The 27,570-nt window shown below is 45.3% G+C and overlaps 1 protein-coding gene and 1 long non-coding RNA gene across 3 annotated transcripts in view; one reads left to right on the forward strand and one right to left on the reverse strand.

Moving 5' to 3' along the window:
* Positions 1-27,570, reverse strand: part of LOC140386601 (claudin domain-containing protein 1-like) — a 157,995-nt gene that overhangs the window by 127,124 nt on the left and 3,301 nt on the right. For both annotated transcript variants that reach the window (XM_072469075.1, XM_072469074.1), the window contains exon 2: positions 13,479-13,801. In XM_072469075.1, the coding sequence (XP_072325176.1) occupies positions 13,479-13,785 (307 nt within the window). In that variant the 5' untranslated portion in view covers positions 13,786-13,801. The remainder of the gene's footprint in view (positions 1-13,478; positions 13,802-27,570) is intronic.
* Positions 443-27,570, forward strand: LOC140386602 (uncharacterized). Its single transcript, XR_011933636.1, has 3 exons — positions 443-579; positions 11,764-11,857; positions 26,754-27,570. It is a non-coding gene; the product is annotated as an uncharacterized lncRNA (long non-coding RNA).

The following is a 27,570-nucleotide window of genomic DNA, read 5'->3' on the forward strand; positions in this document are numbered from 1 at the left end:
TATAGCAAGGATATCATCACACAGCTTTTACACAATCAATAATTCAATTGATCGTGCAGCTGTGAACCGTACAAACACAAGACAATGGTACGGGAGAACAGGACACCACAGATAATGCATACTTCTAATCTTATGTATGTCTGGTAATAAAAGGAAGTACAGACTGCAACGTGCTTGGCAATATTATAATATTTATGTGCTTTAATTATGTTTAGTAATTATACCCATATGTAATGTATCATTTAATCCTCATTGTTAGAAGTGAATGGACATAAATAATTTTGAAACAAATATATTCTTTTGATTGGCGTATGTTAATTTCTTGAGATAACACAGAAAAGTATAATTGATCTGTATTTCCTGTACTCGGGGAGCTAGCAAGCCATCTAGTGGTAGCTGAGCTCCCCTGCTATAGCTTGAATAAAGAAGTTCATGATTTGAAACTTGAAGTCTTGAGTGTTGTTTGGTTAGTTGGGGAACGAAGGACGCGATAGTTAATTACCAGTAAAACTCCTGCAACAAAATGGCGGCGAGGATGAGATATACCCAAGCTAGCCGTGCAGACAGAGTTGTGGTGTGGTGAGTGTTATCTTTCTCTGACAATACTCTCCATATTAGAACGGCACTGAGTAAAAGGCATATCCGAACCCGGGGGCCAGTCAATTTTGATAGAGTAAGGGGGACGTCACAAGGCATGTCTCAGGGATTGTGGAAAGTCCACAGTCTCGTAAATGGGATTGGTCATAAGATTAGTCTCAGAAATCTGGATTTCACAATGCTAGCGAGCATTGAGAAAGCTGATCTCAGGTTCGCCACAGCATGGGGAGGGAAAGGGACTCTGATTACATTCCTTGCCTGAAAGAATAGACGATTGATTGGCAAAATGCTAAAACAAGGATGGGCTCCGACCGACCCCCCATTGCGCAGTAAAAAATAGTGGGAGGTTCAGATTAGTGACAAGATAGACAAAGCTGTTGTGATTATTCTGACTACGTACAAAAACAAAGATGATGCATCAACAAGATTTGAACCCCGTGACTGCCGTTCCCGGGGCAGCCATGGAGAAACATCACTGATTATGACTTTGTGGGAGAGGTAGCCCCTTTTCAAATTGTGATGGAAGTACCCAGGCAAGGAAGGTGGAAATAGTGCCTTTTGCATCACGGAGAAGCAAATGCCATAACAAAAATTAATCAAATAAAGAATTAGTTGGGTCGCTGATGAAGTACAGGCTGAGTCAAGGTCGGGCGATAAGCTTGCAGTTCAGCGGCAATCTTCAAATTCTTCAAAACAAGTTAAAACTAATCTGTTAAGATTTATTGGTTAAGTAAAGGAATTGAAATTGGTTTAAAGGAAATATAAGGGCTATTTGAATAGAAATTGGAGCAGAAAGTTCACTATTTCAGCGGGCAATTGATTTGTTTTTAAATTACCTAGAAACTTCTTTGTCTAAAATACTCACTATTCGACAGTTAAAAGAAGAAATTTTAAGCATGCTCTAGAGGAATTTGGAACAAATGTGAGAATTTTATTGTGCTATTACATCACCCCTGTTATGAATCAAAGATTTTGTAGGTCGTAAAGTGTTTGGGTGAAAATCCTTTGAGATTTGAATTTAACCAAGAATAGGTGATGCCAATGAAATTAGTTGTTGAAGATTGGTGTAAATTAAAAGAAAAAGATAAATTAATTAAATAAATAATTTAAGTCTTATAATGAAGAAGAATCGTGGATCTTGTTTATTATTTTTAACTAAGAAAGTGTGAGCTTGAAGTATTCTGTCCCTTAAAGAATCTGTAGCTGCAAGAGGAAGCTGAGGATTAACTGTTTGAGATTTACGAGCTGTGTGTTTCTTTTGTTTATGTGAATGTTCGTGGAGTCATGTTACCATTAAGGTTTATCTTTCTGGGGAATTAATCTTGAGTTTTTAATGACAGACTCTTTGAAGGTTTAGAACATAAATCGCAAGGACATTTACGCAATTCATTTTGCTTATTCTTCTTTTAAAGCACTTGATATGTTTCACTGCTGGTGTATGAATGATATTAGTGCGTGTCTGTTTCAAGCATTGATGTTTTCTGTCTGAAATTGTAACTTTTGAGATCATAGCTTAAGTGATTTAAGTCAAACAGCTAACAAAACCTGGAGTCATGTTTTTATGGACAGAGGCACGATTCCAGAATATTTGTCATCAACATGTGGATACAAATTCACCCATGTAAGAATGAGATGATTTTAATTCAATATGATTGATTGGAGTTTGGGATATCTAAAATGATTATGGCCAATCCAATGTTGGATTGTACTTGTGTTAACACTTCCTGTGAGGTTAAGAATTCTCAGATCAGAAAAAAAAAGGGTAGAAATTATTAAAGAAAAGGGTCCCGGATTGTGTTTCTGGTTAGGTCAAAACAAATAGGGGTGGTGACGGAATAGCGTCCAGTTGAAAATTTTTATTCCACCCCTTTTCAAACGAACAGAAAATTAATCCTTGCCTGTTAACAGCTGAAGATGTACTTATATTTTAGCAGGAATGGAGAAATTTAAAATTTGAATTTTCAGATATGTTCAGACGAACTAATGCATTTTACCCCAAGCAGAATGGATCTTTTGTGTTATACTTTACAGGTAAGTGGAACAAGATTTGCAGTAACTTCAAGAATTTATCTACAGACTTTCAATCCTACAATAGTCGGCCCAATTGAAAATCTAGTGGAAAAAAAAAGGGGGGGGGGGGGGGGGGGGAGAACATCTAGTGAGAGTTACAAAAGACAGAATAGATGGAGTGCGTGCCACATTCACCACCTTAAATAAATCTGAACAAAAGAGTGGGCATTGGGTTTGCCAGATTTGACTTGCCTCCTTCCACACATATGGCCATAATAATGAGAATTACTAAATTGCCGTACTGACCCAAAAATAGAGAGATTATAAGTGACCTGTAGTCTATTACTCCAACAAGCAATCAGTAGTTGCTGTTGGATACAGAAAATCCATACAGAACACCGCGTAATGCAGATTCGCAACATGGGAAGATTGAAAATGATCGCGGATGCTAGAAGGGCTCAACAGAGGTGTCTGTTACTTAAATGGGTGGGTTAAAGTAATCAAGCATGGGAGTGTAATGTGAGAGTACCTTTAAGACATGGATGTTTAAGCAATGTACCTTTCAGAAAACAGTGATGTCAGAGAGTTGGTGGGGCTGAGTTCAGGTCAGCCGTTTTGCAGTTTTATTTTGCAGTGTGTAGGAAAAGAGCTGGGTGTGTGTCTGTGTTTTGCAGTGAGCTGGATCTCTACCATGAAAGACTATCTCTGAATCATTTGGGTGATTTAAACTCGTAATTGTAAAGCCTTTAACCTGATGTGATTCTGTTTAAAGGTGTTAAGTCTCTTGGAAGTTTCAAGAACATTTTCAGGAGTTATTTACTGTTGCAATATTTTCTGAGTTATCTTTGAAGTAAGGGGTGTTAAGAGATCCAATGTTTATTTAAGATGTTAAGTTGAGTTCATGGAATAAACATTGCTTGTGTTTAAAAACCCATGTGTCCATAATTGTAATCCCACACCTAGGGAAAAAGCCGTGTGCTAGGAAAAGCAACAAACCCATTAAAGGGAGAGGTTGGTTGAACTCCATGATACATTTTGGGGTACTGAAAACGCCTCGTAAAAGGTTCCTCAAATGCTGGAATGGGTATTAAGGGCGCTGGTTTTATCACTGCTTGAGGTTTCCCTGTCACTTGACACGTGTGACATGATTGACAAAATTTAACTACATCTTTATGTAGTCCAGGCCAATAAAAATGTTTCTGGATTTTAGCTTGAGTTTTCCTTATTCCCAAATGACCTCCCACTGGTACCTAATGTGCAACCCGCAACACCTCCTTTCTATACCCTACCGGCAATACTACTTGATGAACTTCTGCCCACTTCCCAACCGCCTGCATATGTACAGATCTCCATGTTCTCATCAAGTCATCACTTTTACGGTAATAACACTCTGGTATACTCTCAGATTCCTCTTCCGGATATGCTTTCTGATATATCCGTTTAATTTCTACATCTTTCTGAAGTAACTCCGCCAATTTTCCTGAACGAAAAATATCCGCCTCATCCTCCACCTGTTCTTGTTGTTTTTCAACCATCTGATCAAAAATAGTTTCTGATAATTGCACTTCAACTTCACTCCTTGATTTCTCCTCTTGTCTCAATCTGTAACTTTGCGACCTTGTTACTACACAATCCGGAAAAATCCCAGAATATTCGTCCTTCGACCCTTTGGTTGTCTGATTTTCCACTGGCTTATCAACCACAGTAGGCATCCCTCCCACCTGTGATCCAGCTATATCATGACCCAAGATAAACTGTATTCCTGGACAAGATAGTTTACCGATTACTCCCACTACCACATCACCACTCTTCACTGGACTTTCCAACCTTACCTCATATAATGGAACGCGACTGCTCTCACCCTGAATTCCACATATCACCACCTTTTCCGGCAACATTCTTCCCAAACTACATAATTCCTCATCTCTTACCATTAAAGATTGACTTGCCTCTGTATCTCTTAAAATTGTGACTTCTTTACCTGCCCCTCCTGATACACGAGTAAATTTTACCCACACAAGTAAATTCTTTAAAGACATCTGGCACCTTCTTGACAATTACTTCTTGAACAGGCTGTACAATCGTTTGCACCTCCTTCGCTTCCCTTGGGCTTTCCTTTACCACTCTAACAAACCCCACTGTCTTATCCTGTTTTACCACATCAGCCTTCCGAGTGCTTTTCTTCAACCACCAACACTATGACTTTACATGGCCTAGTTTATTACAGTGAAAACATTTGAAACTGTTCATTTCTTTTTCACCCTCCTGGAGTTCTTTTTTAATCTGAGGTACACGCTCTTTCTTGTCTCCCATCAGATCACCTTTACCTTTACCACTTGAGTATTTCTCATGTCCCCAGTTTCTATCCCTCACCGGCTGAAACTGATGTCGGAAACCAATCTTTGATTTATGAACTAATTCATAATCATCTGCCATTTCCGCTGTTAATCTCGCAGTTTTAACCCTCTGTTCTTCCACAAGAGTTCTCACTACATCAGGAATTGAATTTTTAAACTCCTCCAAAAGCATAATTTCTCTGAGAGCTTCATATATTTGGTCTATTTGCAAACCCCTTATCCACCTATCAAAATGTCTCTGTTTGAGCCTTTCAAACTACATGTATGTTTGACCAAATTCTTTCCTTAAATTTCTAAACCTTTGTCTGTAAGCTTCAGGCATTAGCTCATATGCACTTAAGATGGATTTCTTCACCTCCTCATACGTTCCAGATACCTCCTCCGGAAGTGATGCAAACACTTCATTAGCTCTACCTACCAGCTTTGTTGAATCAGTAACACCCACATGTCCTGTGGCCATTTCATTTGTTTAGCTACCTTCTCATATGAAATGAAAAAGGCTTCCACTTCTTCTCGTCAAACCTTGGCAATGCTTGGACATATTTAAATAGATTCCCACCAAGCCTTCGACTATGATGCTCTTTCTCACTATCATCATAGAATTTATAGTGCAGAAGGAGGCCATTCAGCCCATCGAGTCTGCACCGGCTCTGGAAAGAGCACCCTACCCAAGGTCAACACTTCCACCCTATCCCCATAACACAGTAACCCCACCCAACGCTACGGGCAATTTTGGACACTAAGGGCAATTTATCATGGCCAATCCACCTAACCTGCACATCTTTGGGCTGTGGGTGGAAACCGGAGCACCCAGAGGAAAGCCACGCACACACGGGGAGGATGTGTCGACTCCGCACAGATAGTGACCCAAGCCGGAATCGACCCTGGGACTCTGGAGCTGTGAAGCAATTGTGCTATCCACAATGCTACCGTGCTGCCCCAATGCTATCCTCATCACTATCATCCAACCTGAAGTTTCCATTTATGTCTGCCAATTTTAACTGATTGTCATGGTTCATGGACATTTTCTGAAGTTCAAACTCCCTCTCTTTATCTTTTTCCCTGATCTGTATCTCCCTTTCTTTTTCTTCTGCTAGGGCTATTCTTTCTATTCTCCTTTCTTCTCTCTCCTTTTCTTTTCCCTCTCTCTCTCTCCTTTTTACTCCCTCTCTCTTTCTCCCCTCTCTCTCTCTTTCTCTCTCCTCTCTCTCACTCTCGTATGCAAGCCGCTTTAATTCTTTCTCATGTTCCATTTGTTTAATTTGCAACTGAATTTTTGCCATTTCGAGTGAGTCAAACTCTATCTCAGGCAACTTTATATGCTTAACCACCGCCATAATTACCTCATCTTTTCGTATTTTGTCAGGTAATGTTAACTGCAATGTTCTTGCCAAATCTAACAGTCTGCTTTTCGTTTCTGTCCGTAAAGTACAACGTGTAACATTCTCCGCCCCCCAAAAACCTCTGAGCTTCTGAAAGAGCCATTGTTCACAACACTCTCACCACTTAAACTAAAATACCACACTGGAAAAGCAACAATCCTTCACTGTCTTTAAGTTCACAAAAGCCAAACCAATAGATAGACTTTTATCCCGGACGAGCCCCCAATAGTTTTGGGCGAGGTGTTTTCAGAACCACAAAATGAATCATGGAGCTCAACCAACCTCTCCCTTTAATGGATTTGTTGCTTTTCCGAGCACACGGCTTTTTCCCTAGGTGTGGCATTGCAATTATGGACATGTGGGTTTTTAAACACAAAACACTGTTTATTCCATGAACTCAAATTAACATCTTAAATAAACATTGGATCTCTTAACACCCCTTACTTCAAAGATAACTCCGAAAATATTGCAACAGTAAATAATTCTTTAAAATGTTCCTTCAAACTTCCAAGAGACTTAACACCTTTAAACAAAATCACATCAGGTTAAAGGCTTCACTATTATAAGTTTAAATCACCCAAATGATCCAGAGATAGTCTTTCATGGCAGAGATCCAGCTCACTGCAAAACACAGACACACACCCAGCTCCTTTCCTCCTCTGCAAAACAAAACTGCAAAATGGCTGACCTGAGCTCAGCCCCTCCCACTCTCTGACATCACTGTTTTCTTAAAGGTACATTGCTTAAACATCCATGTCTTAAAGGTACTCTCATATGACAGAACAATTAAGGGCCTGGTATGAAGTAAACCTGATGAGGAGTATCCACAATATGGATACAGATGAATGGAGAGCTGGAGGGCGGCACGGTGGCAGTGGTTAGCCCTGTTGTCTCACAGCTCCAGGGTCCCGGGTTCAATTCTGGCCTTGGGTGACCGTCCGTGTGGAGTTTGCACTTTCTCACCCATATCTACATGGGTTTTCTCCGGGTGCTCCGGTTTCCTCCCACTGTCCAAAGATGGGCAGGCTAGGTGGAATGGTCATGCTAAAGTGCCTCTTCGTATCCAAAAGTTGAGGTTGGGTTACTGGGTTACAGAGATGGGGTGGAATGGGCTTAAGTATGGTGCTCTTTCCAAGGTCTGGTGCAGACTCAATGGACCAAATGACCTCTTCTGCACTGTAAATTCTACGATCTATGAATACTTTAGGTCCATGCATGATGTGATTTTGGATGATATTGGGTGAGGTGATCTGCAAGGGGGAGTGTCACAGAGAAGGGGCTATCAATCTAATTATTCAGAGATCACCTACAAGTTACAGCAGATTATGGAATAAAATAGAATATAATACAAGTTATGTGAAGAGGGAACTAAAAACAAATAAGTGAATTTTCTCCCTGCATCGATCACCCCCTCAAGGGCTGGAGAAATGGCATCTCCACATCATGGAGAAAGAAAGTGATCAAGAATAATAATGAGGTAAGGGGTGAAGGAGTAAGATCCAGTCCTGGAACCGTATTATATGTAACTCAAGTTGAAATGACATATAATCCACGTAGGAAGTAACAAATTACATTAACATAGCAACTGGTCAAATTTTGTTTGTTCACAATAATTTGAGTTACAATGACACAGGTGAAGGCAGTCTACTGCCCACACTTAACAGGAAGGAACACAATAAGACACCAGCATTAGAGTTACTATATGGGACGTGTTATGGGCTAGGCGTTTTCAGAACCCCAAAATGTATCATGGAGTTCAACCAACCTCCCCCTTTAATGTATTTGTTGCTTTTCCTAGCACACGGCTTGTCCCCTAGGTGTGGGATTACAATTATGGATACGTGGAATTTAAACACACAACAATGTTTATTCCATGAACTCAACTGAACATCTTAAATAAACATTGGATCTCTTAACACCCCTTACTTCAAAGATAACTCCAAAAATATTACAACAGTAAATAATTCCTCAAAATGTTCCTTCAAACTTCCAAGAGACTTAACACCTTTAACCTTCAGAATCACATCAGGTTAAAGGCTTTACTATTGTGAGTTTAAATCACCCAAATGATCCAGAGATAGTCTTTCATAGCAGAGATAACAGCAAATCCAGCTTACTGCAAAACACAGACACTCACCAAGTTAGTTTCCTCCAAACTGAAACTTCAAAATGGCTGACCTGAGCTCAACTCCACCCACTCTGACATCACTGTTTTCTTAAAGGTCCATTGCTTAAACATCCATGTCTTAAAGGTACTCTCACATGACAGGCATTAATTGTCCAGGCAATCAAAGAACAAAGAACATTACAGCCCAGGAACGGCCGTTTGGCCCACCAAGCCTGCCCCGATCCAGATTCTTTATTTGGACCTACTACTTATTGGCCAAACGATCTGCATTCCTCCATTCCGCTGTCATGTGAGAGTACCGTTAAAGAAATGGGTGTTTAAGCAATGTACCTTTAAGAAAACAGTGATGTCAGAGAGTGGGTGGAGCAGAGGTCAGGTCAGCCATTTTGCAGTTTAGTTTTGCAGTTTGGAGGAAAAGAGCTGGATGTGTGTCTATCATAGTATCATATAAGTTACAGTGCAGAAGGAGGCCATTTGGCCCATCGAGTCTGCACCGGCTCTTGGAAAGAGCACCCTATCCAAGCCCACAACTCCGCCCTATCCCCATAACCCCACCCTATACGAAGGACAATAAGGGCAATTTAGCATAGCCAATCCACCTAACCTGCACATCTTTGGACTGTGGGAGGAAACCGGAGCACCCGGAGGAAACCCACGCACACACGGGGAGAACGTGCAGACTCCGCACAGACAATGACCCAAGCCGGGAATCGAACCTGGGACCCTGGAGCTGTGAAGCAATTGTGCTAACCACTATGCTACCGTGCTGCCCTGTTTTGCAGTGAGCTGGATCTCTGCCATGAAAGACTATCTCTGGATCATTTGGGTGATTTTAACTTATAATAGTGAAGCCTTTAACCTGATGTGATTTTGTTTAAAGGTGTTAAGTCGTTTGAAGGAATATTTTAAGGAATTATTTACTGTTGCAATATTTTCTGAGTTATCTCTGAAGTAAGGGGTGTTAAGAGATCCAATGTTTATTTAAGATGTTAAGTTGAGTTCATGGAATAAACAGTGTTTTGTGTTTTAAAACGCACGTGTCCATAATTGTAATCCCACACCTAGGGGACAAGCCGTGTGCTCGGAAAAACAACAAATATATTGAAGGGAGAGGTTGGTTGAACTCCATGATACCTTTTGGGGTTCTGAAAACGCCTCACCCATAACATAATCAAGAAGAATTTCAGTTGGAGGAAGACGAACGAAAAAAACAAAATGGACAAGATTATTATACCTGTTTGTGTGTGTTGTGTTTTGAAACAAACAAGTATATTTACTGTGTGCATTTTTTAAAGGATAGTGCAAAGATGAAAAATGAAACCATCTTGAAATTGATAGATATTTTTTTCTGGGGGGGGGGGGGGGGGGGAGGTGTCATGTAAGAGTACCCTTTAAGAAATGGGTGTTTAAGAAATGTACCTTTAAGAAATGGAGCTGCTAATGTTACTGGAGTGATGTCAGAGTGTGGGTGGAGCTGAGCTCCACTTCTGCTTTTTGAGTTTCAGTTTGAGAAGAGCTTGGGTGTATCTGTGTTCTTTCAGTGAGCTGCACTGCTGTTGATCTCTACCACGCAAAGACTATCTATGGATCGTTTGGCGAACTCAATTGTAAAAAGGTCTCAGTATTAAATATAACCCTAATGTGTTCCTGTTTGAAGGTTTGTTAAGTCTTTTGGATGGTAAAAAGGACAGCATACAGGTTATTTAGTGTTGTATTCTTTGGGGGGTATATTTGATTTACTGGTTACCAAGATATTCACTGTTTGTTTTAAAAAGGTTACCTTGAGTTCATAGAATCAACATCGTTTTGTTTTAAAAACTACTGGTCCATTTTCTGCTGTACCATACCTGAAGAGGGAGCAGTGTGCTCCCCATACCACAATCTATTAAAAGTTGTGGGTCAGGTGAACTCCATGATACACTTTGGGATTCTCTAAATCCTGGCCCATAACACCCACCAATTATGTTTCTATCAAGATACATCTTAAACGTTGCTATCTGCCTCCACCACCTCCACTGACAACGTGTTCCAGGCACCCATCACCCTTTGCACAAAATATTGCCTCGCACATCTCCCCTAAACTTTACCCCTCTCGACTTGAACCTGTGCCCCCTTGTAATTGAGTCTTCCAACCTGGGAAAAAGCTTCTGTCTATTCACGGTCTAGCCTCTCGTAACTTTTTAGACCTCAATCAGGTCTCCACTCAGCCTCCGTCTTTCCAATGAAAACAATCTGTAATACTGCACGCATTATTCCAAATGTGGCCTAAAGTCTTATACAATTGTAACATGACCTGCCAATTCTTGCACTGAATGCGTTGATGAAAGCAAGCCTGCTATATATGCCTTCTTGACCACCATTGCCACATTCATGGAATTATGGACCCGAATGCCCAGATCCCTCGGTTTGTCAATATTCCCAAAGGTCCTGCTATTTACTGTATAATTTACACCTAAATTTGATCTTCCAAAATACATCACCTTGCATTTGTCCTGATTGAACTCTATCTGCCATTTCTCTGCCCATCTCTCCAATTGATCTATATTCTGCTGTATTCTCTGATAGTCGGCTTCACTATCTGCAACTCCACCTGTCTTAGTGTCATCTGCAAACTTGATAATCAGACCATCTACATTTTCCTCCAGATTATATATATATTACAAACAAGAATGGTCCCAGGACGGATGCCTGTGGCACACCACTAGTTACAGATCTCCATTCTGAAAAACTCCCTTCTACTGTTACTCTCTGCTTTCTGTTGCCAAGCCCGTTCTTTATCCATCTAGCTAGCACAACCCGAATCCCATGCGCTTTACCTTTTGGAACAGTCTGCCATGAGGGACCTTACGAAAGTCAATGTAGACAACATCCACAGCCTTTCCCTCATCAATTAATTTTGTCACCTTCTTTGTTGCCTATCACTAACAAGTCCATTTGCTGCCAAATGAGAATAAATCCTGTCCCTCCAACAGCTTCCCCACCATTGACGTCAGGCTCACCGGCCTATAATTACCTGGATTATCCCTGCTTCCCTTTCAACAAAGGACAACACTGGCTATTCTTCAGTCTGCTAGAACCTCGCCTGTGGTCAAAGATAATGCAAAGATATCTGTTAAGGCCCCAGCTACTTCCTCTCTTGCCTCCCACAGTAACCTGGGATATTTTTCTTCTAACGATCGATGATAGATCCCATTGCTGAGATTTGTTTTTACTTCCAGAACTATTACTTGAAGAGATCAGGGATAAAAGTGGAACATGAAATTAAATCAGAGGCAATGTGCTTTGGCAGGTGTAATAAGGGCACACGAGGCAACATGCTTTCGGAGATGTAACAAGGACACACGAGGCAACGTGCTTTGGGAGGTGGAACAAGGACATACGAGGTAACGTGCTATGGGTGGTGGAACAAGGACACACGAGGTAACGTGCTTTGAGAGGTGGAACAAGGACAGAGGTAACATGCTTTGAGAGGTGGAACAAGGACACATGAGGTAACGTGCTTAGATAGGTGGAACAAGGACACACGCGGTAACGTGCTTTGGGAGGTGGAACAAGGACATAAGGAATGTGCTTTGATTGGTGGAACAAGGACATGCGAGGTAACCTGTTTTGGGAGGTGGAACAAGGCAAGGGAATACATAGTAAATGGGGGGGATATTGACTCTTGTGAAGGAACAGAAGAACTTTGTCAATGTATTATTATTGGCTTAACCTCCAAATGAACACCAGGTGGACAGTTGTGGCAAGGATCTTATATCGAGTTTGTATCTCTACTGAGTAAGAAGCACAATAAACCTGAAGGCAAAAGACAAGCTGTTGTATTACTCCTCCATCATATATTAACAGTTGGTATTATTACCACTCAGGAGTGCATGCCCATTGTTCTGGGGGGGGAGACAATCATGCAGTGGAAACTTCACTGGATTTGTAATCCAGACGCACGCAAAGGTTCAGGAGCCACGGGTTCAAATCCCACCGCTGGAGGAATTTCAACTCTATTAATAAATCTGAAATTAAAAGCCAGTCTCAGTAATGGTGACCATGACCACTCTCACGATTCTTGTAAAATCCATCTGGTTCACTAATGCCCATTGGAAAAGGAAATCAGTCGCCCTACCTGGTCTGCCCTATGTGACTCCAGAGCCACATTAACTTGCTAGACTCTAAGCTACTCACTGAAATGATCTGGCAAGCCGCTAAGCACTGCTCTATGTCTGCTCCTCCCTCTCCCATCCAACCACCCCATCACTTGGTGGCCTTCCCACCCCTCAAACGCTGTGCTAGCCTGTGACGCCAATATTGTATCAAAGAAAATGAAGGTAGCAGAACAGGTCATTAATGTGGTTGAGAAGTACATGGCATGTTTCATGACTGAGGCATGGTATACAAGAGGATGACGTTAGAGCTGTATAATAAATACTAGTTAGACCACAGTTAGAGTCCAGTTCTGTATACTGCAATATGGAGAGGGTAGGAGCACACGAGAGAGGGATACAGCAGAGATTTACAGGGAATGTTCCAATACTGGATAATCTTAGCAATGAATATAGATTTGATTTTCTCAGATTGTTTTCTTCTGAAGAGAGGAGGCAGAGATTGAATTGAGGTCTGTAAAATGATGAATGCCGAGACTGGGTAATGGAGATGACCTATTTACCTCAACTAGTGGAAAAAACAGGGTGCACAGTTTTGGAAAAGGATTCAAGCTGGGATGTGGAGCTCAAAGAAGATGCCGTCTCATTTAAAAATAACTCTGATGTCTAGTTAAAAATCTAAAGGACAACAGACAGATAGTTGGACATTACCAAGATGACTGTCAAGACACAATGGGCAAAATATATTGCATTTTGTGTTGTAAACTTCATATGGTCTAGTGGGGGAGCGCCAGAGGTGACAGCTCTACGGGTGTGTTGGAGGCGGGTGGGGTGGGGGTGAGTGAGGGAGACAAAGGGAATGATCATGCGAGAGAGGTGCAGACAGAGCAAGCAAAAAGAGTGTACAAACCTTGTGGTGGGGGTTTGAACCAGTACCCCTCCTCAGGGACACTAATGCATCTCCTCCACAGGCCGATGGTGCCATTGTACTTGTAGAGTGCCCGGGAGTACATATACTCGTCGCTGTCCTCACTCTTAAACTCCTCGCTGGGTGGGTTCGTCGAGTGCAGGTTCGTATCATTCGTCTCAGAGAGGCTGAATGGGCTCCGGTACTCATACCAGTGATCAGTGCCAATGGCCGCAGCGATGTACACTGCCGAGATCATGGCCAAGACACTGCCAATTACCAGCGCCGTGGCAAAGCGGTTGTCCACCATAGCAGCAGCAATTCAGCTTGTGGAAAGAATGACATGACATTAGTACAAAGGGAGTGAAGGGTAGAGAGAGTAAAGGGAGAGGGGGAGAGGAGGGGGCTGGGGATGAAGAGTGAAGAGGAGGCGGGGGTTGTAGCAAGGAGGAAATGAGATATGGGAAGTGGGCACAGATTCAGGATAGACAACGAGAATGTGTGTGAAAAAGATGGAAGATAAGGCACAAATGAAATTGACAGCGAGTGGCTGAGGGAGAGTGGAAGAACGTAAATGAGTAGAGTCATAGATGTTTACAGCATGGAGACAGGCCCTTTGGCCCAGCTTGTCCACGCCGCCCAGTTTCTAACACTAAGCTAGTCCCACTTGCCTGCATTTGGCCCATATCCCTCTGAACCCACCGTGCCCCATGTCACTGTCTAACTGTTTTTTAAAAGAACAAATTGCACCCGCCTCTGGCAGCTCATTCCAGATGCTCACCACCCTCTGTGTGAAGAAATATCCCCTCTGGTCTCTTTTGTATCTCTCCGCTCTCACCTTAGACCTATGGCCTCGAGTTCTAGACTTCTCTACCTTTGGGAAAATATGTTGACTACCTACTTTATCTGTGCCGTCATTATTTTATAAACCTCTATAAGATCATCCCTCAGCCTCCTAAGCGCCAGGGAAAAAAAGTCCCAGCCTATCCAGCCTCTCCTTATAGCTCAGACCATTAAGTCCTGGTAGCATCCTCGTAAATCTCTTCTGCACTCTTCCTAGTTTAACAATATCCTTCCCATACTAGGGTGCCCAGAACTGAACACAGTATTCCATGTGTGGTCTGACTAATGTCTTGTACAACTTCAACATGACGTCCCAACTTCTGTATTCAATATTCTGACTAATAAAGCCTAGCATGCTGAATGCCTTCTTCACCACACTGTCCACCTGCAACTCCACCTTCAAGCAGCTATGAACATGTACCCCTCGATCTCTTTGTTCTTTAACTCTCCCCAACTCCCGACAATTAACTGAGATGGTCCTGCCCTGATATGATCTCCCAAAATGCATCACCTCACATTTATCCAAATTAAACTCCATCTGCCATTCATCGGCCTACTGGCCCAATTGGTCAAGATCCTGTTGCAATCTTACATATCTTTCTTCACTATCCGCTGTGCCACCAATCTTGGGTGTCATCTGCAAACTTACTAACCATGCCTCCTAAATTCACATGGAAATCTTTAATATATATAAGAAATAACAGTGGACCCAGCACCGATCCCTGAGGCACACCGCTGGTCACAGACCTCTAGTTTGAAAAACAACCTTCCACAAGTACCATTTGGCTTCTGTTGCCAAGCCAATTTTGTATCCAATTGGCTACTTCACCCTGGATTCCATGAGATTTAACCTTTTGCAACAACCTACCATGCGGTACCTTGTCAAAGGCCTTTCTAAAGTCCAGATAGACAACATCGACTGCACTGCCCTTATCTAGCTTCTTGGTCACTGTTATGGGCTCGGGGTTTTCAGAATCCCAAAATGTATCATGGAGTTCAACCAACCTCCCCCTTTAATGCTATTGTTGCTTTTCCGAGCACACGCTTGCTCCCTAGGAGTGGGATTACAATTATGGACACGTGGGTTTTTAAACACAAAACAATGTTTATTCCATGAACTCAACTTAACCTCTTAAATAAACATTGGATCACCCCTTACTTCAAAGATAACCCCGAAAATATTATAACACTAAATAATCCTTCAGTTATTCCTTTCAACATCCATCAGATTTAACACCTTTAAACAGAAACACATCAGGTTAAAGGCTTTACTGTTATGAGTTTAAATCACCCAAATGATCCAGAGATAGTCTTTCATGGCAGAGATCACAGCAGATCCAGCTCACAGACACACCCCAAGCTCTTTTCCTCAAAACTGAAACTAAACTGCAAAATGGCTGAACTCAAACCCACCCACACTCTGACATCACTGCATTTCTTAAAGGTACATTGCTTGAACATGTCACGTGAGTACCTTTAAGACATGGATGTTTAAGCAATGTACCTTTAAGAAAACAGTGATGTCAGAGAGTGGGTGGAGCAGAGATCAGGTCAGCCATTTTGCAGTTTAGTTTTTTTGTTTCAGTTTTAAAAACAGCTTGTGTGTGTCTGTGTTTAGCAGTGAGCTGTGATGTCTGACATAAAAGACAATCTCTGGATCATTTGGGTGATTTAAACTCATAATTGTAAAACCTTTAACCTGATATGATTTTGTTTAAAGGTGTTAAGTCTCTTGGAAGTTTGAAGGAACATTTTAAGGAATTATTTACTGTTGCAATATTTTCTGAGTTATCTTTGAAGTAAGGGGTGTTAAGAGATCCAATGTTTAAGATGTTAAGTTGAGTTCATAGACTAAACAGTGTTTTGTGTTTAAAAACCCACGTGTCCATAATTGTAATCCCACACCTAGGGAAAGAGCCATGTGCTAGGAAAAGCAACAAATCCATTAAAGGGAGAGGTTGGTTGAAGTCCATGATACATTTGGGGTTCTGAAAACACCTCGCCCATAACAAACATCCATTTCTTAAAGGTACCCTCACATGACAGTCACCCCTTCAAAAAACACAACCAAATTGATGGACATGACTTTCCCCTCACAAAGCCATGCTGACTTTCCCCATTGAACCCTTCCTGGTCTAAATGTCTGTAGGCCCTGTCCCTCAAAGAACAAAGAAAGGTACAGCACAGGAATAGGCCCATCGGCCCTCCAAACCTGCACCGACCATGCTGCCCGTCTAAACTAAAATTTTCTACACTTCCGGGTTTGTATCCCTCTATTCCCATCCTATTCATGTATTCGCCAAGATGGCCCTTAAATGTCACTATCGTCCCTGCTTCCACCGCCTCCTCCGGCAGCGTGTTCCAGGCATCCACTATCCAAAAAACTTGGACTCGTACGTCTCCTCTAATCCTATGCCCCCTAGTAATTGACCCCTCAACTTGGGTAAAGGTCTCTGACTATCCACTCTGTCTATGCTCCTCATAGTTTTGTTGACCTCTATCAGGTCGCCCCTCAACCTCCTTCATTCCAGTGAGAACAAATCAAGTTTATTCAACCTCTCCTCAAGGGCTAAGGCCCTCCATACCAGGCAACACCTGGTAAATCTCTTCTGCACCCTCCCTAAAGCCTCCACATCCTTCTGGTAGTGTGGCAACCAGAATTGAACACCATACCGATTTAGTGTACTAACCATCTAACCATCACCCAGTTAAGGGATGCCTGTGATAAAATAGAAATCTTTCAAACTACATCAGACCACACCATTTCTTTGAGCGAGTTAGACACAGACAGTCATGTACGGTCTGGATGAACAGGAGCAAGTGAAACTCATAGTAATGAGCCTTGACCCATCCGTTAGTTCAGCCGTTCCCAACCCACAAAATGAAGGAGGAGGTAGCCTCCAGGATATAAAGACAGTTATCCTAGATGCAATTGGCTATAATAGAGGAGATCCCGTAGAAGGACTCAACTGATGCAGGCAGAAGAAAGGAGAGCATCCAACAGCATTTGCTGGACGCCTCTGGATACATTTCACAACAGTATTTGAAGATTTAGCCCCCGCCCATTTAACTGCAGACAATACGGCCAAATGGACCCGCATTTTAGTCACCCACGCCACAGATGCAGGACAAAAAGCATGTGCAAATTATGACACCTCAGACGCCACACACAATGAAGTGTGGGTTCTGAAGAGACTCTCTAGAGCTTGGGAACAATCCCGACATAAAAAGGCAGAGCAGGAGAAGATAGAAGCAAACATGAATCCAGGAAGGACACATCAATACCCCGCATGGGTAAAAGGTAGAAATGACACACAGCACCATAAAGCACAGGGATGCTATAATTGTCGACAGTAGGGACATTACGCCCGAGAATGCAATGCCCTACCGAACCAGCAACGGAATCAGCATGCAAATGCCCCACGTAGGAACAATGCCAGGCCTATCCACAGCATTAGCGCCCGTTCAGATAATTTGGCCATAAATGGCACCGATTGACGTTGTTCAGACTCCCCAACTTGGGTCTGGGACAAGTCCAGAAGACCAGTAGTCACAGGCACAGTCTGGGGACACCCCGTAGAGTTCCTTTGGGACACAGGAGAGACTAGAACCACGTTAAACTCCTCCACGATGTACCAGCGAGATATATGGCCCACTACAGGCACTATCACTCTTAGTGGATTTACAGGACACCTCCAGCAGGGACACATTACGGCCCCTGTGGATATTCAGATCAGTAACATTAGAACCAAGCACTCAAGTTGTTTTAGTAGATTTACCCCAGACAGCAGAGCACATCTTGGGGATAGATTTCATGAGCTCACACAAACCTTCTTTTGACCCCGTGAATAAGTGTGTGGAAAATGGCTAAAGCAGCACCAGCCCCCGCCACGCTCACAGTAGGAGACTACGAACAGAGGATTAGCTCAGTGGGAGATTACTGGTTTGATCCACAAACCATTACCATGGACAAAACAATTAGGGAAGTCTTAAAGAAACACAAAGCATCTTTTGCCCAGCACAAGCACGATTGTGGTAAAATTCCAGGAAGCGTCACCATTACAGGTCCCGATCCTAAGCCCCACGGTTTTCCACAGCAAGCCGAGGGAGAAATAGCTCAGGTAATTCAAAGTTTATTGGATCAAGGTGTAATTCGGCCAGTAGCCTCAACAAACAATGCCCCGATTTGGCCCGTAAGAAAACCAGACGGTTCATGGAGACCGACCATCGACTATAGAGAACTCAATAAAGTAACTCCATTAGCAGCCCCCACCGTTGCCACGAGTCCCGCGACAATGTTAAAGCAGGGACTTCAATCAAAATATTTTACAGTTCTGGACATTAGCAATGGCTTTTGGTCCATTCCATTGGATAAAAATTGCCAGTATAAATTTGCGTTCACCTTCCAGGGACAGCAATACAAGTGGACATGCCTTCGACAAGGTATCCACAACTCCCCCTCCATTTTTCACAGACAATTGGCGAATGGGTTATCAAAATTTTGCCGACACTTTAACGATTCAGGACAGAATTATATTAAAGAATGGTATTTATGTGGTCCCCACCTAGGACAGGAACCAGATGATTTGTCAATTTTATGACGGACACGGACATCAAGGGATAGAAACCACCCTTGCCCACCTAGGACCTCTCTACTGGTGGCCCGATTTAAAAACAGATGTCACCCATTACATTGAAAACTGTTTAATTTGCGCTCAGAACCCAGACAGATACGCAAAGAAAGGTCAGCTAAGACACACCCAATGTTAATGGCCCAAGGACGAACTTACAACTAGATTACATTGGTCCCCTTCCGCCCTGCAGAAATGGTTTTAGATATGTTGTGGTCGTGATCGATACCTTCACAAAATGGGTGGAAGCATTTCCTTCCAGGACAAACACAGCTAAAGTGGCAGCAAAAATTCATATTGCCTATCACCCACAATCCATCGGCTTTGTGGAACGCATAAACCGAACCCTAAAAACGATTAGGGAAATGGTGCAACAGCACAACACGACATGGGACACACTTCTCCCATTTGCACTGATGTTTATTAGAAACACGGTGTCGGCTTCAACAGGCTACACCCCCCACACCCTCATGACCAGACGACCCATGAAGGGTACAGAGTATTTGTTTGGACTTGATTTGGCCAGCCCCACAGTCACCGCCCTGACCCATGAAAAAGCAGTCCAACAAGTAATGAAAAATATTAAAGCAGCACAGCTCGCTGCAGCTGTTCGACTCGGCGTCAGGAAAAAGCAGAGGAAGGCCTGCTTTGATAAAACAGTACACCCTGTAGAATATACAGTCGGACAGCAGGTGATGGTCTCCCTATATTATCCGAGTTCATTCCTCTCCCCCCAAATTTGCAGGTCCCTACTCAATTTCTGATAAAGTAAGCCCCTCATTATGTAAAATTACATATCCAAATGGAAAATCAGGATGGTTTCAACCAACTTAAGGTTTATCGAACTCAGTGCTGCCACTCACACCACATTTCACTGGTAATAGCAGACAACTACGAGCCGCCCACTGGTAACCTAATCCAACCCTCCCCCAGTCAGGACAGCATGTCCATAGACACAACTTTGACTCCGCGCCCAGGGACGAGTTTCCACCTCGGACTTGGTTTGGCCGATGGCGATAGCGACAGCACAACGGACTGACTGGAGATCCCCGACCAATGGCAAAACAGACCAGGCCCCAGTCACTACAGCCCCAGTAACACCGACCAAGATATGTTTGGCCCCTCAGATACCATTTATTTGCCTCAACCAGAACCAGACCCACCGCCCGACGATACAACTTCCCCCTTTGCCAAGAAACAATGGCAACGCGATAATTCTTATCAGTTGACAAGAAATGATTAAATGGATCCCACGATGGCCCACACGGCCATGGCACAGAAACGCCAGACACGAGTTTGCCAACCGGGAGATGGTGATGACTCAGAGTCTGACTCCCACCATAGTAACCCCTTTACGACCCTTTTCGGAATGGAACGCTGAGGTGTTCACATGATGAAAGAGAGGAACCGATTGAGATTTATGCTGTCCTATTCTCTGATGGAGCCTGCCCACTTTTCTTTCTTTCATTTGTTATTTTTAAGTGTTGAATGTTTGTCTTTAGTATGACTATTTGTGTCGACCTCACTAAATTTTTTGATACAGTTTCTTCTTTCGGTCTCATGCTAAATTTCTTGATGCAGTCAAACCTACTCTTTTGACTCCAAAATGGTAGTTAAAGGAACAAGTTTGTTGGAAGTCCATATTCAAATTCTTTCCGTTCTTCTAAGGTCACCCAGGCAGTGGAGTAACTGCACTAATCCCCACCCTGCCTGAGGACCCCCTGTGTATTTGGTCAGCCAAGCTCGGGTAGTTGAGCAACAGCACTGATCACTGTCCACCCGGGGATTCCACCCATTCTTGCCCTGCAGCGGCTCATACGCACCCCATGTCCCACTGATTTGGAAAGTTCTTTTCAAAACTCTTTTAGGTGTGGTTTAAAGAATGCACTTTGCCAGTTTCTTTGCTTTCCGACGACCCTTCGGTCGCTACCCGCAACTGCTATTTACATATTCAACACACTAGGTTGAAATAAAATTTGCTGCTGTGGTAAACTACCTCACCACTGGACGGAAAAATTATCCACCCACTCAATTATCCAGACCACAGGCTGCGAGATTGCTCGCACTGACAGAATTTGTTTTTTCTCTCGGATGTCTCGTCTCCAAAATGGTTCGTTTAAAAAAACAAAAATGAGGGACTCACACATGGTGACAATTCTGGTGGGAAATTGATATATATATTTTTTAAATATGTTTATTAAGAATTTAACAGAATTTTCAACCATATAAACAAACCGCACATCCCCCCCACCCGTAACAAAAAAGAAGAAAAAACTCGCATAGCAAGACATAAACATGGCAAATCAATATGATACAGAACTTTGTACATTGGATTCCTCCCATACATATCAGTTTTCTGGATCGTTTATGTTTTTCTTGCTCAGATGCCCCCCCGGAGAACACCCCCCTTCCCTATCCCTCCCTCTTCCCCTCCCCCCCCAGAAAGAGATGTCCCCCACCCTCCTCTCCCCCCTGGTTGCTGCTGCTGTCGACCGAACTCCATCTAACACTCCGCGAGATAGTCCAGGAACGGTTGCCACCGCCTGGAGAACCCCTGCACAGACCCTCTCGAGGCAAACTTTATCCTTTCCAACCTGAGAAACCCTGCCATATCATTTATCCAGGCTTCCACACTGGGGGGCTTCGCATCTTTCCACACTAACAAGATCCTTCACCGGGCTACCAGGGACGCAAAGGCCAGAATGCCGGCCTCTTTCGCCTCCTGCACTCCCGGCTCGTCCGCTACTCCAAATAGTGCTAGCCCCCAGCTTGGCTTGACCTGGACTTCACCACCTTAGATACTGTTCTCGCAACTCCCCTCCAGAACCCATCCAGTGTCGGGCATGACCAAAACATATGGACATGGTTCGCCGGGCTTCCTGAGCACCTCCCACATCTGTCCTCCACCCCAAAGAACCTACTCAGCCTCGACCCGTCATATGCGCTCTATGGACCACCTTAAATTGTATCAGGCTAAGCCTGGCACACGAGGAAGAGGAATCAACCCTGCTTAGGGCATCAGCCCATATCCCCTCCTCAATCTCCCCCCCCAGCTCCTCTTCCCATTTACTCTTCAGCTCCTCTACCAAAGCCTCCCCATCTTTTTTCATCTCCTGGTATATGGCTGATACCTTGCCCGCTCTGACCCATACGCCCAAAATCACCCTGTCTTGAATCCCCTGTGCCGAGAGCAGCGGGAATTCCTTCACCTGCCGCCTCACAAACGCCCTCACTTGCATGTACCTGAAAGCGTTTCCCGGGGGTAGTCCAAATTTCTCCTCCAGCTCGCAAACGTCCCATCGATGAACAGGTCCCCCATTCTTCTAATCCCTGCCCGATGCCAGCTCTGAAACCCCCCCTGTCCATCCTTCCTGGGACAAACCGATGGTTATCCCTGATCGGGGACCACACCGAGGCTCCCATCGCGCCCCTATGTCGTCTCCACTGCCCCCAGATCTTTAGCGTTGCCGCCACCACCGGGCTCGTGGTGTACTTTGTCGGCGAGAGCGGCAGTGGTGCCGTCACCAGCGCCCCCAGGCTCGTTCCTTTGCAGGACGCCATCTCCAACCTCTTCCATGCCGCCCCCTCTCCCTCCAGCACCCATCACGGATCATCGCCACGTTGGCTGCCCAGTAATAGCCACCCAGATTCGGCAACGCCAACCTTCCTCCATCTCTGCTACGCTCCAGGAACCCCCTCCTTACCCTCGGGGTCTTGCTCGCCCACACAAATCCCATAATGCTCCCACTTACCCTCTTAAAAAAGGCCTTGGTAATCACAATTGGGAGGCATTGGAATACAAAAAGAAACCTCGGGAGGACCACCATTTTAATCGACTGTACCCTGCCCGCCATCGAGAGTGGCAACATGTCCCACCTTTTATAGTCCTCCTCCATCTGTTCCACCAGCCACGTCAAATTAAGTTTGTGCAGTGTCCCCCAGCTCCTAGCTACCTGGATCCCCAAGTATCGAAAGCTCCTTTCCACCCTTCTCAACGGTAGGTCGTCTATTCCTCTTCCCTGATCCCCCGGATGCACCACAAAGAGCTCACTCTTTCCTACATTGAGCTTATAGTCCGAGAAGTCCCCAAACTCCCTTAGGATCTGCATGACCTCAACCATCCCCTCCACTGGATCCGCCACATACTGCGTACAGCGACACTCGATGTTCCTCTCCCCCTCGGACCACCCCCTTCCATTTCCCCAAATCCCTTAACGCCATCGCCAAAGGTTCAATTGCTAATGCAAACAGCAGAGGGGACAGGGGGCACCCCTGCCTCGTCCCTCGATACAGCCGGAAATACTCCGACCTCCACCGGTTCGTGACCACACTCGCCACCAGGGCTCTATACAGGAGCTTAACCCAACTAATAAACCCTCCCCCGAACCCAAACCTCAACACTTCCCAGAGATACTCCCACTCTACTCGGTCAAAGGCCTTCTCCGCGTCTATAGCTGCCACTATCTCCGCCTCTCCCTCCACCGATGGCATCATAATCCCATACAATAGTCTCCGCACATTGGTGTTTAGCTGGCTGCCCTTTACAAATCCAGTCTGGTCCTCGTGAATCACCCCCGGGACACAGTCCTCAATCCTCGTAGCTAACACTTTTGCCAACAACTTAGCATCTAAGTTGAGGAGCGTGATCGGCCTATACGACCCGCATTGCAGTGGGTCCTTATCCCGCTTCAGGATCAAAGAGATCGTCGCCTCCGACATAGTCGGGGGCAGGGTCCCCCCCCTCCCTTGCCTCGTTGAAAGTCCTTGCCAGCAACGGGGCTAACAGGTCTACATACTTTCTATAGAACTCCACCGGGAACCCATCCGGTCCCGGGGCCTTCCCTGCCTGCATGCTCCCCAGTCCTTTAACCAGCTCCTCCACCCCAATTGGCGCCCCCAAACCAGCCACCTCCTGCTCCTCCACCCTCGGGAACCTCAGTTGGTCCAAGAATCGTCGCATCCCCTCTTTTCCCCCTGGGGGCTGGGACCTACGCAGCTCCTTGTAGAAGGCCGTGAATGCCTCATTCACTTTCACCGCACTCCGCACCGTAGTTCCCCTTCAATCTTGACTCCACCCATTTCCCTCTCTGCCATCCTCTTACGGAGCTGATGTGCCAGCATCCGGTTCGCCTTCTCCCCATATTCATACATCGCCCCCTGTGCCTTCCTCCACTGTGCCTCTGCCTTCCCTGTGGTCAACAGGTCGAACTCCGTCTGGAGACTTTGCCTCTTCCTGAGTAGTCCCCCATCAGGGGCCTCTGCATATCTCCTGTCCACGCTTAAAATCTCCCCCACTAACCTCTCCCTTTCCCTGCCCTCTCTCTTCTCCCTATGAGCCCTGATGGAGATTAACTCTCCCCTAACCACCGCCTTCAGTGCCTCCCATACTACTCCCACCTGCACCTCCCCGTTGGCCTCCAGATACCTTTCGATGCACCCCCGCACCCTCCCGCACACTTAGTCTGCCAGCAGTCCCACATCCAACCACCACAGCGGGCGTTGGTCCCTCTCCTCCCCCAGCTCTAATTCCACCCAGTGCGTGGCGTGGTCAGAGATGGCTATGGCCAAATACTCCGTTCCCTCCACTTTCGAGATCAATGCCCTGCCCAGAACAAACAAATCTATCTGGGAGTAGGCCTTTTGTACATGGAAGAAAAAAGAGAATTCTCTGGCCAAAGGCCTGGCAAATCTCCATGGATCTACTCCCCCCATCTGGTCCATAAAACTCCTGAGCACCTTGGCCGCAGCCGGCCTCTTTCCGGTCCTGGATCTGGAGCGATCCAGTGCTGGGTCCAACACAGTGTTGAAGTCCCCACCCATTATCAAACTTCCTACCTCTAAGTCCAGAATACGACCCAACATCCATTTCATGAATCCAGCGTCGTCCCAATTCGGGGCGGATACATTTACCAATACCACCCCCGTCCCCTGCAACCTACCACTCACCATCACGTATCGGCCTCCGTTGTCCACCACTACGTTCTTGGCCTCAAACGACACCCGCTTCCCCACCAGTATTGCCACCCCTCTATTCTTCGCATCCAGCCCCGAATGGAACACCTGTCTCACCCATCCCTTTCTTAACCTGACCTGATCTGCCACCTTCAGATGTGTCTCCTGAAGCATGACCACGTCTGCCTTCAGTGTCTTTAAGTGCGCGAACACTCGGGCCCTCTTAACCGGTCCATTTAGGCCTCTCACATGCCACGTGATCAGCCGGATTGGGGGGCTACCCCACTACCCCCCCCCCCCCCCCACCGACTAGCCAGCTCCTATTTTAGTCCAGTCCCGTGCCCGCGTCTCCCGCTCCCTCCAGTCCCCCAGACGGGGAACCCCCGCCCCGACCACCTCTTCCGTTTTCAGTTCCCCCTCGGCCATTGCAGCAGCAACCCTGTTGTTCCCCCCCATCCCCCCTAGATCCAAATCTCGCTCTTTTGCTCCCCCCATAATACTTCCGTAAGTCAGCTGACTCCTGCTGACCCCCCCCCCCCCCCCCCCCGTGTGGAAATCCCTCCTCCTCCTTGCGCTCCTCCATCCCCCCCTCGATAGCGCGGGAAAAAGCCCGTGCTTTCCTAAGCCAGCCCCGCCCCGTGGCGCAGCTCCTGTTGCGGCCTTATCCTAATTCCCCCATCCCAGAGTCTCAGCTCCCTCCAGCACCGACGCCCACATTCAAAAACTCTTCCCCCATCCATCGTCCCACCCGTAAAACATTCTTTACCCATATTTACATATTTACCCTGTATACAGTCAACATCTCCCCCACTACCACAGCCCCTCAGTTCGAGTCCAATTTTTCCGTTTGGATAAATTTCCAAGCCTCTTCTGGCGTTTCGAAATAGTGGTGTCGGTCCTGGTACGTGACCCACAGTCGCGCTGGCTGTAGCATTCCGAATCTCACCCTATTTTTATGCAGCACCGCCTTGGCCCGATTGAAGCCAGCTCTCCTCTTTGCCACCTCCGCGCTCCAGTCCTGCTAGACTCGGATCACCGCATTCTCCCATCTACTGCTCCGCTCCGTCTTGGCCCATCTCAGGATACTCTCTCTGTCCGCGAAACGATGGAACCTCGCCACTATCGCCCTTGGCGGCTCACCAGCCTTGGGTCTCCTCGCCAGGACACGGTGAGCCCCTTCTAGCTCCAGGGGGCTCGGAGAGGCCTCCGCACCCATCAGCGAATGGAGCATCATGCTCACATACGCCCCAACATCAGCCCCCTCCACTCCTTCGGGGAGACCCAGAATCCAGAGATTCTTCCTCCGCGACCTCTTCTCCAGGATTTCGAATCTCTCGGCCCACCGCTTGTGCAGCGCCTCGTGCGCCTCCATCTTCACCGCCAGGCCCAAGATCTCATCCTCATTAGTTTTTTCCTTCACCTCTCAAAGCGCTATCGCCTGGGCCTTCTGGGTCTCCTTCAGCCCCTCAATCGCCAACAGCATCGGCGCCAGCACCTCCTTTTTAAGCTCCTCCACACAGCGCCTGAGAAACTCCTGCTGGTCCGGCCCCCATGCTGCTCGATCTCTGCCCTCTTGTTTTCTCCCGCTGCTCCAAAGCCTCTTTTTTTGTCCCTCCACTTCCAGTCCCCTCCATACACGACGGAAGGGGGACCTTACTTCACCTTCCCACACGGGATTGAATCAAAAAAGTGCCGTTGGGGCTCCTCCGGTGAGCCCAAAAGTCCGTTCTAGCGGGAGCTGCCGAAATGTGCGGCTTAGCTCCACATCGCCGCAACCGGAGGGGAAATTGATATTAAGGACAAACGAGATATTAAACAAAGGTAATAATAGATATTATGCTTGCACCTCCAGGAATATACGAGGATACAAAGAACAAAAGGCAAGATGAAGACAGAACTAATGACCTCCATCATGATCATCGTCGGATCACTCCAGTTGCGCGCGTCGACGGCCCCTGTAACCCACACCAAATTGGCCCCAAACACAACCATGCCACACGATACCCCGAGCCCGAACACCACACCTCACATGGAAATAAACAGATACCCCCACATGGTGCGATAACATAAAATGGTATTCCCTCTCATACACGGTAGAAACCCTATTAGTTATTGCAATACTATGCAGTGTCGTTCAGACACTTAGACTTTGGAAATGGCGAAGGAGAGCCTCCTGCTCCCCTATATATACACTCAGAGCCCCTTTTCTCGGACTTCAACAGACCCCCACTCTTTTTGAACCCTTTTTTTGACTAATAAATTCTGCGGTTTTCAATAAAAGTTGCATTTTCTGTAAATGTGATAAGTTTTAGAAGAAATGTGATGCTGCCATTGTTTAAGTTTTTGTACTGTAATACAAGTTCTTTTGGTTATTTGCTAGCAGCATAAGTGTAGTTTAGGTAAGGACAGTTAGAGGTTCCCCCTTGTGTAAAGAAGTTAAATGAATGATTGAATGTTATAGTGCCTCCTTAGAATTTTTATAAATGTGTGATGTATTAAAAACTTAGGTAAATGTTCCAATCCATAGGACAGAGTAGTATAGAACCTGTCCTTGATTAAGTGTCCTTGATTAAGGGTACCCGGCAGTGTTAGGTATAATTTAGCTTGTAGTGTTTATGTTGCAAGAATAACTTAATCTTGTGTGTAAATAAAGTATTATTGAACTTGAA

Source organism: Scyliorhinus torazame, chromosome 12, assembly GCF_047496885.1.
Source record: "Scyliorhinus torazame isolate Kashiwa2021f chromosome 12, sScyTor2.1, whole genome shotgun sequence".
Lineage (NCBI taxonomy): Eukaryota > Metazoa > Chordata > Chondrichthyes > Carcharhiniformes > Scyliorhinidae > Scyliorhinus > Scyliorhinus torazame.